The 20,331-nt window shown below is 43.6% G+C and overlaps 1 protein-coding gene across 1 annotated transcript in view; it reads right to left on the bottom strand.

The window, feature by feature from the left end:
• Positions 1–19,813, bottom strand: part of LOC124594568 (vegetative cell wall protein gp1-like) — a 47,581-nt gene extending 27,768 nt beyond the window's left edge. Inside the window, exon 1 of the mRNA XM_047132939.1 lies at positions 19,759–19,813. Coding sequence (XP_046988895.1) covers positions 19,759–19,813 — 55 coding nt within the window. The remainder of the gene's footprint in view (positions 1–19,758) is intronic.
• Positions 19,814–20,331: the final 518 nt, after the last annotated feature.

Raw genomic sequence — 20,331 nt, 5'->3', positions numbered from 1 at the left:
ATACAGGTAAACCAGAAATAATTTCATACTATAATCACATTAAACGTGGTGTTAACGCCCTACTTGAGAAGTGTGTCAAGTATTCAACTGGACGACGTATCCAACGATGCCAAATGGCATTGTTTTCCAAGTGTTGCCACATAAGGGGGAGTGAATTGCTGTGTCCTTCATAACTCCTACAAAGACACTACTCAAATCAGACGCTTCAATTTTTGAAAAAGACTGCATACACATTGGTGTCACCACGAAAGAAAAAGAGAGTCAGCAGTTTTCACTTATCTCGTGAACTTCATGCATCCATTTGCTGCGTTTTGGGTGTAGGAGAACCAAGAGCAGAAGTCGCCGTAGAATGATTGGAAGAAAGGCAAACACGCTCCACCTGTGACCCAAAAAAGAAGAGGCAGACTTCTTATGTTAGCCTTTGTTGCAAGAAACCAGTCTGCCTTGAATGCTTTACAAACCATTACAGAGTGTGCAAAGAAAACTTCTGAGAAGGAAAACTAAAAATCAAAAAAGTACTAGTGTAATTTTTATTTTTTAAATGCTATGTGGGTGTTTCTTACATTTTTATTATTAAATGTATAGTACCCAATAGAATATAGCAAAAAAGTAAAATTTGAAGTGCATCGTATTTGAGTTTTTATAGCTTTCATATAATCATGTAAGGGTAACATTCATTTTGTGCATTTTTCTACTTAAATGCGTTTTTTTCGTAAAAATAAAGTTTCTTAATATAATCCATTGTTTTCCAGTGTTTCGTCCGCGACTGTTTTACTTTCGTAAAATGTAGAACAAACCGCCTTCAGTCACAAGTTGTGTTTATTTATTGCACTATGCATTTCAAGCCCTGGAGGCTCATCTTCAGGTGCTTTTTAGTGATTAAAGCACCTGAAGATGAGCCTCCAGGGCTCGAACTGCATAGTGCAATAAATAAACACAACTTGTGACTGAAGGCGGTTTGTTCTACATTTTACGAAAATAAAGATTACAATTTATTTGAATATATGTTTTTTGTATGGCGTTAATGTAACATTTCACATAAAAAAAATAAATTGTCCCACTGACATTGCTGAGTGCAATTTTTATGGCAGTTTAAACATGGCGGTCTGTCAGATCGCACCTGCGACAATGTGTGACCAAAAAATGGCCTCGGAAGCTAAGAGTTAAATGTCTTGTTATTTCTCGCGACAGATCCCCCAACATGGCTCCAGATCAGTCCTAATGGGTTCATATTGCGATGTTACGCTAGTAACTGTAAAAATGCAGCATTTGCATGGAGTGCTCAATGCCATGAAAAGTATTGTTTTCCATGTTTCTATGACGCTTATCACTCTAGCTGGTGTAGACCATATCTGTGGTATAAAACAGTGGACATAGTCCAAAAAAGACTATTTGATTTTCTCTTTTTGGTCTAAAAATTTAATTTAAGGTATCTTAATTTAAACAACCGTTATTAACAATCTTTTATAAAATATCGATAATTAAGAATTTGTGAGGAGAATAAAAGATGAACATCAACAAAAGCAAAACGAGGATTATGGAATGTAGTCGAATTAAGTCGGGTGATGCTGAGGGATTTAGATAAGGAAATGAGACACTTAAAGTAGTAGATGAGTTTTGCTGTTTGGGGAGCAAAATAACTGATGATGGTCGAAGTAGAGAGGATGTAAAATGTAGACTGGCAATGGCAAGGAAAGGGTTTCTGAAGAAGAGAAATTTGTTAACATCGAGTATAGATTTAAGTGTCAGGAAGTCGTTTCTGAAAGTATTTGTATGGAGTGTAGCCATGTATGGAAGTGAAACGTACACAATAAGTAGTTTAGACAAGAAGAGAATACAAGGTTTCGAAATGTGGTGCTACCGAAGAATGCAAAAAATTGGTTGGGTCGATCATATAACTAATGAGGAGGTACTGAATAGAATTGGGGAGAAGAGAAATTTGTGGCACAGCATGACTAGAAGAAGGGATCCGTTTAGGACGTGTTCTGAGGCATCAAGGGATCACCAATTTAGTATTGGAGGGCAGCGTGGAGGGTAAAAATCGTAGAGGGAGACCAAGAGATGAATACACTAAGCAGATTCAGAAGGATGTAGGTTGCAGTAGGTACTGGGAGATGAAGAAGCTTGCACAGGATAGAGTAGCATGGAGAGCTGCATCAAACCAGTCTCTGGATTGAAGACGGCAACAACAACAAGAATTTATGCTTGCAATGAAAACTGGAATTTTGTGTGCAGTATGTAATTAGAAGAAAGAGGTATATTTTTCACAAAAATAGATTAGATATTTGTTAATTAGCATATATTTGATGAATTTTATATTTAAAGCTGTAGGTAGCCTAAACTGGACAAGAAAAAGACCAAAGCGAGATTTGAACTAGCGATCCATAGACTTACCGGATTACTGTTCTACCACGCTACCGATTCAGCTTAACATCCCATTACAAACATGTCTTAGCTTTGGTAAGGAAAACTTCAAAGCCAGTTTTTCTGTAAACTTATTAAAAACATTGAGAACAATCTATTTCTCGCCAATTTTAAAGGTATTCCAAGCGTGTGTTTCACTACGCAGCAGGAAGCAACGTCAGCCATTTTCACAGTACGTATTAACATTGGTTAACATCGTGACCATCAGAGCGCAACAGTAACTGAGGGCTGCGACTACACAGCTAAAGTATGATTAAGAAAATCATTGTTAGCTATTAAAACATTAGACTACTTTAAAAGTTTCATTTACCGTAGCATAGTAATAAGATATCTAATACATAAGTAGGACCCATTTCCAAGATCGCAACAACACCAGTGTTCATCTGCTACGGCTGCTGACCAATCGTCGCCTTTGTGTTTGTTTACATCAGGTTTACTCTTACAATGAACAGAGTTCAGAAGCTTATGTGGTGCTATTGTCTCCGTACACTTTTGGTAGGGACGAGTTACTGACGGCCCATATTCAGATTGTCGGCGGCATGAGTCATAGCAGACCGACTGCCCCGTGTGGTTCTGAGGCGTTGATGTAACACGTGACACCCATTAGTCAGGCATTTGCGGTCGTCCTGTAAGGCAGCTGAAGCCCGTGGCAACATTGTATCTGTACGATAGTGAAGGTCCACCCTAGAAGTTAACGATATCTGAAACGTGAATTATTATTGAATTTGTTGTACAATGCTATGACCCACGCGTCTTGAACCGATTATCGCCCCACGCCCAGAGCAGATAATTCGCGATGTGCTGCTGTATTCACTACACACTTGTCTGTAAAGCCCGTTTCAACAGAGCGGCTTTCTGGTCGAAATCGACTACTGTACATGCGTGCGCCTCTCGTGCCTGTATGTAAATCAGCAACCAGCTCCGAAGCGAGCGTGTCTATGACGTCAATGATGCATAGATTGTTCTGAATTCGGAGATGTAAATTTTAGACTGCGCATGCGAAGAAACAAGGGACTATGGCGACTTCTGCTAACACTGGAAGTTAACCTATTCTGGCCGAGCTCCCTCCTCTTATAGAAATGGATTTTGTGCTTTCGAGTGGTGTTTATTGTGTAGTTTGCTTTGTTTTTGTGACACACTGAAAAGGTTGCTCGAGATGTTCGTATTTTCCCTGACAGATGAACTTTTTTTTTCAGACAAATCGATTTATTTGGAAAAATGCGTAATGACACAGGGGGGTCTTGTAAATTAAGCATCTGGTTTCGGTCATAGACCATCTTCACAGTGCTGTACAAACAAACGAAACAAAAGTGGAAGCCATGAACATCGATAAGAGATACAATTTCCAAAGAGAAATGCAATCGAAAACCTCAGACACTTACGAAAAATTTTTACACTGGCAACTTCACGTGACATTCATGTTTTTAATATAAATGAATAAAATAGTCAGTGAAAAAGGTAAGAAACATTTGAGACTGGTGTTCAGTACAACAGCAATGGGTCAATCAACAACAAGTGAATTACTGGTAGTCAAGCATACATGTAGTCACAAAGCTAAGTCAAGGACCATACAACCGCAGATAACACATGTAGATAGTTAGCTGCATCATAACGCAGCCGCGGGATTAGCCGAGCGGTCTTAGGCGCTGCAGTCATGGACTGTGCGGCTGGTCCCGGCGGAGGTTCGAGTCCTCCCTCGGGCATGGGTGTGTGTGTTTGTTCTTAGGATGATTTAGGTTAAGTAGTGTGTAAGCTTAGGGACTGATGACCTTAGCAGTTAAGTCCCATAAGATTTCACACACATTTGAACATCATAACGCAGGCTTAAGCAGCATAAAACAGTGAAAAATAGCGATGATGAACACAAGGATCTTACACACACACACAAAACCGATATTAAATGTGCAAAAATAGCCAAGTAACATGAAAATATCACCAACTTGAAAATGCATTACTTTGAACTGCTCAGGCGTATATGAATCAGAACCAAACTTCCGTATCAAGGCATAAAATAGTTACTTACAGACATGTGCATCGAAAAAACTACGCATACATACTTATATATTCTTGTAATGAAGTACAAGAAGTCAGAAACTGATCACAAATATGTATAAGGTCTGCATATCAGGTCTGCTTTGTTCCTATACTACTAGTGTTTTGCAACAATCGAGACGAAATATATGAAATCAATAAGGTATTTACTTCCTTAATGCCGGCCAGGGTGGCCGAGCGGTTCTAGGCGCTACAGTCTGGAACCGCGCGACCGCTACGGTCGCAGGTTCGAATCCTGCCTCGGGCATGGATGTGTGTGATGTCCTTAGGTTAGTTAGGTTTAAGTAGTTCTAAGTTCTAGGGGACTGATGACCTTAGAAGTTAAGTCCCATAGTGCTCTGAGCCATTTGAACCATTTGAACTTCCTTAAAGAAAATGCCTACACTTTGCATAAGTAATAACACAAATACACAAACGTATTTTACAGAACATTATTTCATGAATGAAAAAGTCGGAATTATGTAACGAAAAAAATTATTTTCGATGTTTTGGCACTTATAAAAAAAAAAAACAAGATACAAAATACAAAGCAAAATGGCGCTATTTACTGTGTTTTTTTCCCACGGTTTCATTACTCAGGATTATAAGTAATTTACCACGCAGCCTTTGACCAGAATTTCCATTGTTCATTAATAAATCGACTGCCATTGCTTGTTCCTACATTTCGTTACTACACACAGATTTTTTTCGTACAAGTGATAGTCCGTCGCAACCTCACTTTCATCGTTCAGATACTAAATTGCACAGCAAACAGCTTTCACAACACACGCTATTTTGGCGCTTACGTGTAAACGAAAATCTCCACTCGAAGCAAACGAGATTTGTACGGGAATAAAACGCCAGGGTCGCTGCAGTAGACTCACTTAATTCGAGCAGTCAGCTGAGATTAGAAAGTCGATCGTGTAACGGCGTAATAACATACTGCAGCCAACAGTCGCACCACACGTCCCTTCTAGGCGCAACATTCAGGTCTCACGCACGCACAGCGCACCTTTAAATGGGGCAACCGTTCCCGTGAGTTTTGGCCACAAAGTTCATTTTAAATCTATCCTTGCGTATTTTTATAAAGGCTCACGGCTGGAGAGTGGCAGTATACAGCTGGCAGCTCACTCTCGCTTCAGAGTGAGGGAATGATCACGATGAAGAAAATAAAATGTGTCAGTTGCAAACTGTCGATGCCACGTGGCTCTCTCCTCCAAGGAGGTGTCATACAGTAAGTAAAGAGACCATATTTGTAGCGCCACTGTCGACACTTGCGAAGATACGTAAATATTTCCGATGACGACCGACTCCAGTCTGAGCTTTGACATTTAGCGCTCGTGTTCAAAGAAAACCGTTACAGCAAGAAAGAAACCGCTGTGACTTTCAGGTACAATCAACGAAGCACTCTTCGTGACTCAGCGCAAGAGATTTAATAGACAGTATTTCTTCTGCACTACGGTGCGACGTCCACCAAGGTAGGGCGCGTTCTCCAGTGATGTGTGTTGAGAGTGGTGTTCTAAAGTACCAGAGATTCGGGAAATGTTAAAAATAACACAGGTCTTGTGCAAGGCCTGCAAAGTGCTCCTTGCGAAACTGGCAATATTTACACGGGGTTAACCGTTCGCAACAAGGGCAGTTCCATGTCGTATGTATCCCTCATGGAGTAAAGGGTGTTCCACGAGATTCAAGTACCGTTTCGTTACTGTCTGAAATGTTTCGTTACATGTTTTCTTCCCCGCAAACAGTTCGTGCCCTACTCGGGTCGAGTCGGTACGTTTTCGAATTCCTCCAATTCGTTATCCTCAGTGGATTCGTAGTAAGGGAAGTCGAATAAAGTCGTTTGTGACAGAGTGTAGCGAACGCATTGTGTCACTCCCCGTGCTTTCTTTCCCGCATCGAGTTCGTGTCCGACTCGGGCACAGTCGACAATATTCGTCATGCTACAGTTCCATCGTTTCACAACCAAATCGCAATCTTTTGGGTAAAGCACAGCGTTAAACGGTGGTTTTAATAGGGCTACAGCCAAGTGGTCGGGACACGGTTGCTGCCGTACGGCGGCTTGCCTGGTCGCCCTACGGCAGAACTGCCGTCTCTTATATCAATGGGTAGTGTCTGTTCTTTTGGACTGGTCCAAAAGAACAGACACCATGCAGTCATATAACTGATACAACTAGCTGGGCAATGGATCAACCTTCTTCAGTGCGGATGCGCGAATACGTCCGACCTCCTGTGGGAATCTCAGAGTAGCGAACTAAGAGGTAATGGGCAGGGGCTGAGGACAGGTGATACTCCATGGGAGTGTGGATCGGCCATGACGAGTGCCTAGATAGTCTGCGTAATTGCGATACCGCTGTGGCCCCGGATGGCACAGTGATTAACGCAACTGCCTAGTAAGCAGCATCCCGGTTTCGAATCCTGGCCTGGTACACATTTGCAGTCATCGCCGCGGATCCGCTAATGTATCGATGCAGCTGACAGCACCTGCTTTCTTCCCCTCTACACCTTCAATGTACATATAACTCCCGTCTGAGCCTATGGTGTCCTACGACAGGCAGTGTCGTGGCGATGCAGTTCGAAATTATAGTGATATCACAACCAGTTCAACTCCTACAACTTCGTCTGTGATATCACAACCAGTTCAACTCTTACAACTTCATCTGTTACCTTTCATGCGAGTACAGGCACTGTATGTAGAAGACAAAAATCCAGGGAAGAAAATCGCTGCAAATAGCGCATTCACAAGCACGGTTATACCTACAATTTGCTATGTTGGAAAAAAGTAATGTAAGTGATCGATACATGAGTATTAATGTTTAGTAAAGAAACTAACAAGTAATGAGTACTTTGTAACGGGCATGTGTCTCAACAGTACCGAATAATATCGTACAAAATTTAATTATTACTTAGAGCCTGTTCACACTGTCGAAGCGCGAATTCCCACTGACATTCTCTGTTGGTAGTTTCCATAATGAAAAAGTTGCTTCAAATTCCATTTGTGCCTGGAGAATATATATCTGAGTTGCGTTAAAATTCACCTTAACTGTTTCCTTTCTGTAACCGTCGTACCTGCCACAATATAATTCATACATCAAGTTTTAGTAGAAAACACCTGCAGTACGATGAGAAGTCCGACGCTGCCACGTACGGGTGACAGGAAAATTTCTCTTGAGATAAGGGATTTTTTGCCAGAGTAGGGAAGGAAGCAACAGTCAGGGAATCAGGCAAAGTCAGATTGACATCTATAATATTCACCAATGGGAGCTCACCAGTTCTTTACAAAATTCTACCACATGAATCGACCTCACAGTTCACAGACAAATGCCAAGTGTTACCACTTGACCGTGATGTCAGACGTAGAAAGGCATCGGTGAGTGACAGTTATGGACAATGTATGCAAGACGAGATATCTATAACCATCGCCGAGCACAGAACCCAAACACTGTTCCAGGCTGCCTATATAACGGTCACCAGAGGCAAGAAAATTTGATTTTCAATATCCGAACATGCTGTAAAAATGGATGCATGTATAGATTTATACATGTATGCATGCATGTATGTATGTTCCACATCTCCTCCTAAACCACTGGACCGATTACAACCAAACTTGGTACGCATATCACTTACTGTATGGAAAGAATCGCTATGGAGTTACGAACAATGTACCTATGAAAGGGGCGGGAGTGGGGGTGAAAAACTAGTGAAGCTCACGACGCGCAAATTCGCAGATTTTATTCACCCAATATTTGATAATGAGAGCACGTAGTGACTTCCAACAAACTTTACACATAATTTCAAGGCGTTACGAAACTTTTTCTCGCTGACAACCCCCATACAATGACGAAAGCAGGTAGTTTATGGCTTACTACATTCTCGATGTTCACACAGTAAAACTGCTGCATCCTGCGTGACGTTAAAATTTACCGCTTTTCTGCTAGTAACTCCATTTACAATAAATTTCGCAGGCAGTATCCTCATATACTGCTGAATGTACCTTCAAAATTATATCATTTTGCGAGACATAGTTCAGAAGATATGACATCGTAAACATTACATGCATGAAAAACTGCTGCATCAAGCATTTATTGCTACTTACTACTAACAGTATTCACAACACATTTCCCAGACACTATTCAACTACACAGGGTGTTACAAAAAGGTGCGGCCAAACGTTCAGGAAACATTCCTCACACACAAAGAAAGAAAATATGTTATGTGGACATGTGTCCGGAAACGCTTACTTTCAATGTTAGAGCTCATTTTATTACTTCTCTTCAAATCACATTAATCATGGAATGGAAACACACAGCAACAGAACGTACCAGCGTGACTTCAAACACTTTGTTACAGGAAATGTTCAAAATGTCCTCCGTTAGCGAGGATACATGCATCCTTCCTCCGTCGCATGGAATCGCTGATGGGCTGATGCAGCCCTGGAGAATGGCGTATTGTATCACAGCCGTACACAATACGAGCACGAAGAGTCTCTACATTTGGTACCGGGGTTGCGTAGACAAGAGCTTTCAAATGCCCCCATAAATGAAAGTCAAGAGGGTTGAGGTCAGGAGAGCGTGGTGGCCATGGAATTGGTCCGCCTCCACCAATCCATCGGTCACCGAATCTGTTGTTGAGAAGCGTACGAACACTTCGACTGAAATGCGCATGAACCACATGTTGTGTCGTACTCGTAAAGGCACATGTTCTAGCAGCACAGGTAGAGTATCCCGTATGAAATCATGATAACGAGCTCCATTGAGCGTAGGTGGAAGAACATGGGGCCCAATCACGACATCACCAACAATGCCTGCCCAAACGTTCACAGAAAATCTGTGTTGATGACGTGATTGCACAATTGCGTGCGGATTCTCGTCAGCCCACACATGCTGATTGTGAAAATTTACAATTTGATCACATTGGAATGAAGCCTCATCCGTAAAGACAACATTTGCACTGAAATGAGGATTGACACGTTGTTGGATGAACCATTCGCAGAAGTGTACCCGTGGAGGCCAATCAGCTGCTGATAGTGCCTTCACACGCTGTACATGGTACAGAAACAACTGGTTCTCCCGTAGCACTCTCCATACAGTGACGTGGTCAATGTTACCTTGTACAGCAGCAACTTCTCTGACGCTGACATTAGGGTTATCGTCAACTGCACGAAGAATTGCCTCGTCCATTGCAGGTGTCCTCGTCGTTCTGGTCTTCCCCAGTCGCGAGTCGTAGACTGGAATGTTCCGTGTTCCCTAAGACGCCGATCAATTGCTTCGAACGTCTTCCTGTCGGGACACTTCGTTCTGGAAATCTGTCTCGATACAAACGTACCGCGCCAAGCTATTGCCCCGTGCTAATCCATACATCAAATGGGCATCTGCCAACTCCGCATTTGTAAACATTGCACTGACTGCAAAACCACGTTCGTGATGAACACTAACCTGATGTGCTTAATGCTAGTACTGTAGAGCAATGAGTCGCATGTCAACACAAGCACCGGAGTCAACATTACCTTCCTTCAATTGGGCCAACTGGCGGTGAATCGAGGAAGTACAGTACATACTGACGAAACTAAAATGAGCTCTAACATGGAAATTAAGCGTTTTCGGACACATGTCCACGTAACATCTTTTCTTTATTTGTGTGTGAGGCATGTTTCCTGAATGTTGGGGCGTACCTTTTTGTAACACCCTGTATTACTGAATGTACCTACAAAACTATAACGTTATATGACACATAGATGATTAAATTTTTTATTTCTGTGCTGCTAACTCCACATGCAACAAATTCGAAGGCAGTATCCATATATCTCGCTGAACGCACCATTGTACAACCCATAATTCAAGAGATATGACGTCATTGAGACAGGAAGTGCGGCGCGAAATTAGCTACAGATCTAACGGCTCTGAGCACTATGGGACTTAACTTCTAAGGTCATCAGTCCCCTTGAACTTACAACTACTTAAACCTAACTAACCTAAGGACATCACACACATCCATGCCCGAGGCATGATTCGAACCTGCGACCGTAGCAGTCACGCGGTTCCAGACTGTAGCGCCTAGAACCGCTCGGTCACCCTGGCCGGCCCTAGCTACAGATACCAGTGGAACATATGTCCAAATATGTCTGAAATTTGTTTAAAAAATGTGAAATATATGTCACATGTGGAAACTCTCGCAAAACCTTGGGTAAAAAGCTTCTCCTAAACCCATCGATCTATTTCACCCAAACGTGCCACACTTGTTACTCGCCATCTGTAAAGAAGTACGGTGAGGGCAAGAACGAGCAGCCCCCTGTTGCGATTGACGTGATAACATGGAGAGAGAGAAGGGGGAGGAGGAGTAGGACAGGCAGAGAGTGGGAAGAACGACATGGACAAAGAGGAGGAGGAGGAGGAGGAGGAGGAGGAGATGGACAGAGAGTAGTGAAGGACGAGATGGACAGAGAGACAAGGAGGAGGAAATAAACAGAGAAAGGGAAGCGGAAATGGACAGGGAGAGAGAGGAGGAAGAAGGGACAGAGGAAGAGAAGGGAAGAGAAGGACAGGGAGGGGAGAAGCAGATACAGGTAGTGGGAAGGAGATAGAGGATCAGGAGATGGACAGACAGAAAGGAGTAGATGGGGAAGGAGCAGATGGCAAGAGAGAGTGAGGAGAAGCAGATGGACAGAGAAAGAGTAGCAGCAAATGGACAGAGTGAACGGCAGGGGGAGACAGACAGAGTATGTGGGGTCGAGGAGGTGGGCAGAAAGAGGGGGGAGATGGAGATGGACAGAGAAGAGGGTGAAGGAGATGGACAAAGAGATGAGGAAGTAGGAGATTGCCTAACGGAGCCAGAAAAAATACATACCTAGGCAATGCCATGTACTCAGATAGTTTCATACAAATAGTGACCGAATTTAAAAATTTACTGACGTATCTACTCAAAGTAATACGTATCCTCGACGTCGCTGGCGGCGGTTCATGGTTCAAATCACTCCAAGCACTGTGGGGCTTAAGGTCTGAGTTCATCAGTCCCCTACACTTAGAACTACTTAAACCTAACCTAATGACATCACAGACATCCATGCCCGAGGCAGGATTCGAGCCTGCGACCGTAGCACCAGCGCGGTTCCGGACTGAAGCGCCTAGAACCGCTCGGCCACAGCGGCCGGCAACGGCGGCGGCTGCATCACAAATCCGTGTATGCATAACGTCCTCCCGCACAGTATGAGTATTTCAATTCACCTTAAGGTTGTGTTTCTGGTAACTGAAGAGACCAATCCTAACATCGTACTGAATGGTTGAAGGAGGGTCGTGTTCTAATTGATGGGCCGGCCGAAGTGGCCGTGCGGTTAAAGGCGCTGCAGTCTGGAACCGCAAGACCGCTACGGTCGCAGGCTCGAATCCTGCCTCGGGCATGGATGTTTGTGATGTCCTTAGGTTAGTTAGGTTTACCTAGTTCTAAGTTCTAGGGGACTAATGACCTCAGCATTTGCGTCCCATAGTGCTCAGAGCCATTTGAACCATTTTGTAATTGATGGAGCTTTCTTGCTCGACACTTGGCCTTTTCGTGTCTGCGGCGTTCTCCTTCAAACAGGTTGACAGGAATGAATACAGTGTTCCACCGCATTAAAAAGTCCACAGTACACTCTTCCCATGTTTATATATTTATACAAGTCGTTTTGATGATGTGTTTTAGATGGACCTTAAATTGCTTAAGAGGGTCACCATGAGGTTTACTGCCAGAGCAGTGTTCACCATAAAGGATTTGGCGGGGAATCCTGGTATTACTCATGCGATGAACATGGCCTAACAGTCTCACTTGATGAGCGAAGATGGTTGCCTTATGTGATATTTACACTACTGGCCATTAAAATTACTACACCAAGAAGAAATGCAGATGATAAACGGGTATTCATGGACAAATATATTATACTATAACTGACACGTGATTACATTTTCACGCAATTTGGGTGCATAGATCCTGAGAAATCAGTACCCAAAACAACCACCTCTGGCCGTAATAACGGCCCTGATACGCCTGGGCATTGAGTCAAACAGATCTTGGATGGCGTGTAGAGGTACAGCTGCCCATGCAGCTTCAACACGGTATCACAGTTCATCAAGAGTAGTGACTGGCGTATTGTGACGAGCCAGTTGCTCGGCCACCATTGATCAGACGTTTTCAATTGGTGAGTTATCTGGAGAATGTGCTGGACAGGGCAGCAGTCGAACATTTTCTGTACCCAGAAAGGCCCGTACAGGACCTGCAACATGCGGTCGTGCATTATCCTGCTGAAATGTAGGGTTTCACAGGGATCGAATGAAGAGTAGAGTCACGGGTCGTAACAAAAGAAAAGGCTCTGAGCACTATGGGACTGAACTGCTCCGGTCATCAGTCTCCTAGAACGTAGAACTACTTAAAAACTAACCTAAGGACAACACATACATCCATGCCCGAGGCAGGGTTCGAACCTGCGACCGTAGCGTTCGTGCGGTTCCAGACTGTAGCGCCTAGAGCCGCTCGGCCACTCCGGCTGCTGCAAACGTCGTCGAACTGTTCGTGCGGGTGGTATTGTTTTGCAAACGTCTCCATCTGTTGACTCAGGGATCGAGACGTGGCTGCACGATCCGTTACAGACATGCGGATAAGATGCCTGTCATCTCGACTGCTAGTGATACGAAGCCGTTGGAATCCAGCACGGCGTTCCGTATTACCCTCCTGAACCCACTGATTCCATATTCTGCTAACAGTCATTGGATCTCACCAACGCGATCGGCAATGTCGCGATACGATAAACCGAATCGCGATAGGCTACAATCCGACCTTTATCAGAGTCGGAAACGTGATGGTACGCATTTCTCCTCCTTACACGAGGCATCACAAAAACGTTTCACCAGGCAACGCCGGTCAACTACCGTTTGTGTATGAGAAATCGGTCGGAAACTTTCCTCATGTCAACACGTTGTAGGTGTCGCCACCGGCGCCAACCTTGTGTGAATGCTCTGAAGAGCTAATCATTTGCATATCACAGCATCTTCTTCCTGTCGGTTAAATTTCACGTCTGTAGCACGTCATCTTCGTGGTTTTATGGCCAGTAGTGTACAAACACTTTCTCAAGAACCTCCATGTTGGTCGTATGGTCCTCCCAGTTAATGGTCAAGATCTTATGAGAAAGGTTGAACACAGTACGACAAGCATTTAAGTTGGAAACTGTGTATATGTCATGATGAAGCGTAAATCAACGCTTGCAAATCTTCTTCTTCTTTTAGTGTTCAACCTTGAGGTTGGTTTGCAGCAGAGCGCCATTCCTCTCTCCTGTCTGCCTTCCTCTTCATTTCCACGATGTGTTACATCCAACGTCATTCATGATTTGTTGCATGTATGATATCCTTGGTCGTCCGCGCCGATTCCTCCTTTCAATAGCTCCTTCCGCTATTGTTCCAATGACGTTGTTGTGTGGTAGGATGTGCCCTACAAGTTTGCCTCTTCTTGTTTGGATGTGCCTCCATAAATATTTGGTTTCCTGTACTCTTCTAAGCACATCTTCATTTGTCACTTTGTCTCTCCAGCTGATCTTCATCGCCCTTCTATTGCACCACACCTCCAGCGCCTCTAACCGTCTTCTCTCTTCTCTTCCCATTGTCCAAGTTTCATATCCGTGTAGGGCCAAGGCTGAACACAGTACGACAAGTATTTAAGTTGAGAACTATGTATATGTCATGAGGAAGCGTAACTCAACGCGTGCAAATACCCAGAGTATATTCATCCAGTGTTTGAGAATGAGAGCACATACTGGCTTGCAACAAACTTTGCAGAAAACTTCAAACCTTTATCACACTTTTTCTCCATGGCAGCACTCACAAAATGGTGAAAGGAAAAAGTATCACTTACAACATTTTCGATGTTCATACAGCAAAACAGGAGCATCAGTCATGACGTTTTAATTTATTTCCTCTTTCCTAACTGTATCGGCAACACATACTGCAGAGTTCACATATGATATAGAATGTACCTGCAAAATTATATCATTGTACGACTCGTGATTCAGGAGATATGACGCCATAATCATTGTGATGTGTTAAAAACTATCTTTTGCTAAAAACGGAGGGCAAATTACTCAGATTATATTCATCTAGTGTTTGATAATGAGAACGCTTAGCCACTTCCAACAAACTTTGAACATAATTTCAAACCTTTTCTCAACTTTTTCTCACTTACATGCTTACCGTCAAATATTCAACAGATTAACTCATTTGTAAAGTAATTAGAAGTTTGAAGCTTTGTTATACATGGGAGCTAGATTCTTCAAAGAATCGTGATTGCATTGGCTTTGATCTATTTGATTATATACGTATGCTCGGATGCATCAAAAATTTCATCTTCGCATACCTTTATGCATTGGACTCACACAAGACACTGAATTAACGGTCTACTCCGAGTGCCTCGGTTTGGGCTAATGTTCCAACCTGAAGTTCGTCATGGTCAGGAACGTGCGAACTACTGGGAGTGCCTTCGGCGAGCTGGGACTGGAATGGTCGTAACAGGGGGACGAGTCATAGTGCAGAGATCTCTACCGGCGCAATATCGGGCAACATGTGGACAGCAACAGCACTGTTAGACATTCGAGAAACGGGAAAATATGTCGCCTGGTTTGATGTGTCATGGTAGACGTACTGATTCGCTCTGACAAGTTACTAATCAACCAGGAAGCACATTTGGTGACGCATTCCTCGTGTCAGGACTGTAGAGGTCAGCTTTTGTGACATCATAATACGGAAAATATTTGTGTGGAATGTGCTGTGTCCTCTAGAATATATGGGACAATCGTACAATCTCCAGACAGCATCAGGTCAGTGTCTGGGCGAGTATTTCAGGACTCATGTACAGCCGCCGCCGAGAACAGCCAAAGTGGACATCATACATCTACATCTACATCCATACTCCGCAAGCCACCTGACGGTGTGTGGCGGAGGGTACTTTGAGTACCTCTATCGGTTCTCCCTTCTATTCCAGTCTCGTATTGTTCGTGGAAAGAAAGATTGTCGGTATGCCTCTGTGTGGGCTCTAATCTCTCTCATTTTATCCTCATGGTCTCTTCGCGAGATATACGTAGGAGGGAGCAATATACTGCTTGACTCCTCGATGAATGTATGTTCTCGAAACTTCAACAAAATCCCGTACCGAGCTACTGAGCGTCTCTCCTGCAAAGTCTTCCGTTGGAGTTTATCTGTCATCTCCGTAACGCTTTCGCGATTACTGAATGATCCTGTAACGAAGCACGCTGCTCTCCGTTGGATCTTCTCTATCTCTTCTATCAACCCTATCTGGTACGGATCCCACACGGGTGAGCAATATTCAAGCAGTGGGCCAACAAGTGTACTGTAACCTACTTCCTTTGTTTTCGGATTGCATTTCCTTACGATTCTTCCAATGAATCTCAGTCTGGCATCTGCTTTACCGACGATCAACTCTATATGATCATTCCATTTTAAATCACTCCTGATGCCTACTCCCAGATAATTTATGGAATTAATTGCTTTCAGTTGCTGACCTGCTATATTGTAGCTAAATGATATGGGATATTTCTTTCTATGTATTCGCAGCACATTACATTTGTCTACATTGAGATTCAATTGCCACTCCCTGCACCATGCGTCAATTCGCTGCAGATCCTCCTGCATTTCAGTACAATTTTCCATTGTTACAACCTCTCGATATACCACAGCATCATCCGCGAAAAGCCTCAGTGAACTTCCGATGTTATCCACAAGGTCATTTATGTATGTTGTGAATAGCAACGGTCCTACGACACTCCCCTGCGGCACACCTGAAATCACTCTTACTTCGGAAGACTTCTCTCCATTGAGAATGACATGCTGCGTTCTGTTATCTAGGAACTCTTCAATTCAATCACACAATTGGTCTGATGGTCCATATGCTCTTACTTTGTTCATTAAACGTTTGTGGGGAACTGCATCGAACACCTTGCGGAAGTCAAGAAACACGGCATCTAACTGGGAACCCGTGTCTATGGCCCTCTGAGTCTCTTGGACGAATAGACATCATACAACTGATGTTAGTCATCGTTCACTGGATTTAGGACTATACCAGTGTATGAAGGTAGATTAGTGCAAGTGAACAATGAAGTACATATATTGCCAAGCCAGGACCGATCAGTTAAGTGTTGCTAAACTTCTGTCAATAAATCATTATAAATTGTTGCTAACTACTGTTACCATAAATATTTGTCACAGCCCTTGCCTAACCCCATTCGGCCCTGTGACGAATTTATGTAGCTGCTAAGCGCAAGCCACCCACCTCATGATAGCAACTACCTTGGAGATAGGAAGTTCTCTTCCAGCCGCATTTATAGGTTTGACGCAATGAGCATTTGGTGAAAACAACAGAGTGAAATGTTAGTTATGCAGCTCTTGAATCGTTCGCCACGTTATCGAAGATCGCGCATAGTACGCTTTTGTTCATCTACAGGGCCGGCCGCTGTGACCGTGCGGTTCCAGGCGCTTCAGTCCGGAACTACGCGGCTGCTACGGTCGCAGGTTCGAATCCTGCCTCGGGCATGGATGTGTGTGATGTCCTTAGGTTAGTTAGGTTTAAGTAGTTCTAAGTTCTAGTGGACTAATGACCTCAGCAGTTGAGTCCCATAGTGCTCAGAGCCATTTTTTTTGTTAAGTCCTATAGTGCTTAGAGCCATTTGAACCATTTCACCAGGACTTAGATGGAAGCCAGTATTCATGTAAATAGTAAGAACTAAAACATCTGCGTTGTTACCTAATGGACAGCGATATTTTATTCAATGTACAAAACGTAGACACATTACGAAGAAATAAAAGCTAAATGAAGACAGCGAATACAGTAATCAACAAAAGTAAATTTAATGTTCAAGGTGAACATGGTAAGTCGCAGTACTAAACAATACATGAGATAAGCACCGACTAAAGGTTCAGTGAAACTTACGAGATAATAGCGAGAGAGTGAAGGTAGTTACTGTAGGAATGGTGCAGCTAACGGCAAGTTGCTGTCTGACCATGACGGCACAGAAGCGACAAGCTTGGAAATGGCAAACTGCGAACGTGTGTTAGTGCAACCTCGCTGTACGACGCGAATGCTCAACGCGGGCTAGTGTTTGCCTCCATACTGGTGGCAAATACTGGTTCTAAAAGCGCAAGACGTCAAGGTCTCGGGAATGGAGTGATCATGTCTATAGACGTTGTGTGGCACGGTAGTTGCTGCTCACAGGAGTAGTACACTGCATAAATTTACATCACATTTATTCGTTGAATATAATGGAGACACCAACAAAAAATTTTAAATAATAAAAAAATAATAAACAATTTGTAATGACATGACATCAAGCTTGTGTACAATCGTTCCATGAAGGGTACAACAAAAAAAAGGCTCACTTTTCTGTAACAGAAAACTGACGTGATGATCTGTACAAATCACGTTAAATTTTTGATGGAACGACTTCCTAATCGTAACAGGAAAAAACGCTTTATTTTACGGCAAAGTAGCTTAGCCATGCGGTGTTACGGACGGCTACATAGTTATTTATAAAAAAAATTGCCCAGGTATGTATTTGTTCCAGTCTTCTATTAGTCCATCTCCTCCTTTCCCCTCTCTCTGTCCTCCTCCTTCCCCCTTCTCTGTCCACCTCCTTCGCCTCCTGCTCTCTGTAGATCTCTGCTTCCCCTCCTCTCTCTCTCTCTCTCCCTCTCTCTCTCTCTCTCTCTCTCTCTCTCCCTCTCTCTCTCTCTCCCCCTCTCTCTCTCCCTCTCTCTCTCTCTCTCTCCCTCTCTCTCTCTCTCCCTCTCTCTCTCTCTCTCCCTCCCTCTCTCTCTCTCTCTCCCTCTCTCTCTCTCTCTCTCCCTCTCTCTCTCTCTCCCTCTCTCTCTCTCTCTCCCTCTCCCTCTCTCTCACCCTCTCCCTCTCTCTCACCCTCTCCCTCTCTCTCTCTCTCTCCCTCTCCCTCTCCCTCTCCCTCTCTCTCTCTCCCTCTCTCTCTCTCCCTCTCTCTCTCTCCATCTATATATCTCTCTCACTCTCTCTATATATATATATATTCTCTCTAATTCCTCCCACCCCTCTCTGTCCTCCTCCGCCTCTCGCTGTCCATCTCCTTCTTTCCTCCTTCCATCTCTCACTGTTCATCTTCTCCTCTATCCTCTTTCATCTCCTCCTGTTTCCTTTCTCCATCCATCTTCTCCTTTCCCTGTCCATTTCCTCCTCTTCCCTTTCTCCATTTATTTCCTGTTCCCCATCTCTCTGTCCATCTCCTCCTTCCACTATATGTGTCCATATGCTCCTCCCACTTCTTTCTCCACGTTATCACACCCACCCCAATACAAGGCTGGTAGTTCCAACCTCCACAGTATTTCTTTCCACATCTTAACTAGTATGTGTGCCAAATTTGACTGAAATCGTTTCAGCAGTTTAGAATGGACTTTATACAGGAGTGCTAGTTCTGCAAGATTCGCAGGAGAGCTTCTGTGAAGTTTGGAAGGTAGGAGAGGAGGTACTGGCGGAAGTAAAGCTGTGAGGACGGGGCGTGAGTCGTGCTTGGGTAGCTCAGATGGTACAGCGCTTGCCCGCGAAAGGCAAAGGTCCCGAGTTCGAGCCTCGGTCCAGCACACAGTTTTAATCTACCAAGAAGTTTCAATGACTGTGATGTTTGCGTGCCGTCACGTACTTTATGCTTGATTAGTTGATGCAAGCAGACCGAGCAGACACTTTGTTGAATATCGTGAAAGAAAAACTAAAGTGCAATATTTGGTGATTTTCATATTTATGTTTGCATACTGTGAAAATATGCCGATTAATTGAGACACTTCATAAAAAATCTTGCTAAAACTGTCAGTAGTGTGCGAAAATGGGACGTCAGCGACTAAAACTGTTACCAGCATGGTGTTCATCGGAGTAGGGTAGAGTATTTTCGGCTGAGACAACATCAGGAGCCACTGTTCTTCACGCCAGAAATGAGCTGTCATTCTAAGATTGTACGCGAACATCAGGCATGAGGGAAAAATGTCAGGCTCAACACTGAATGATTATTGAATCGTGGAATGTAAATATGTCGAATATTGTACAAAGACTAATTCTAGGACGCTATTAGATGTACTATGCTATGAAGTTTTAATTCGTCATCTGGCGCAAGTTATAACGGAAATGGTCATCTTATCTCTCGAACTTTTAGAAACAGGTTGGTCGTGAATCAGGAAGTGGCGTAGTGTGACTTTTCTGATTTATGTGTAGCGCGCTCTTTAAAAAGTTTTCTTTCACAAGTGGGTTCGTGAAAGCTAGACTGACCTTTAAAATATAACAGCTCCATAGCAGCATTTGTCAGCTTTCTGTTATTGGCCATTGGACTCAGTGTTCAGTGTCGCTTAAGAACAACTTACTTGCTTTATGGGATCACCAACAAAGGTCTTCGGGCTTTAAACATCTGGGACACAAAGATATATTAGGAGCATTTACTTCTTTTCGCATTGCTTTCTGTTTTTCTTCGCGTTTTGTCCATTGTTGGTCTGTGTTATGTATGGGACGTAAGTCTTCGCTCCTGTCAAGTTCGGAAAGTGGGTAGGAGGGACTGGAGGAGGACTGAAGCTGCCTGTGTGTGTGTACGGGAGGGGGAGGGGGATTACTGAGCCATGGCTGTATTGCTCGTGTAAGGAAAGGTTTTGCGGTCGAAACCAGGTGCGATATACAGTTTTATCTGTCAGTAAGGTTCGTAAAACGGAAGGGTTTATTGCTTCAAGGCGAGAACATACATCCCCAAACCGATCCGCAGTTCCTCTGACACTATGATCAAGCCGCCACAACATGCGGATGGAGTGAAAACTGCGACCAAGCAGTACATAATGGTGGAGGCACATGCTGTAA

The sequence above is a fragment of the Schistocerca americana genome, chromosome 2 (assembly GCF_021461395.2).
Source record: "Schistocerca americana isolate TAMUIC-IGC-003095 chromosome 2, iqSchAmer2.1, whole genome shotgun sequence".
In the NCBI taxonomy this organism is placed as follows: Eukaryota; Metazoa; Arthropoda; class Insecta; order Orthoptera; family Acrididae; genus Schistocerca; species Schistocerca americana.
The sequence above is the reverse complement of the archived record's forward strand: the minus strand, read 5'-3'. Positions and strand labels throughout refer to the sequence as shown.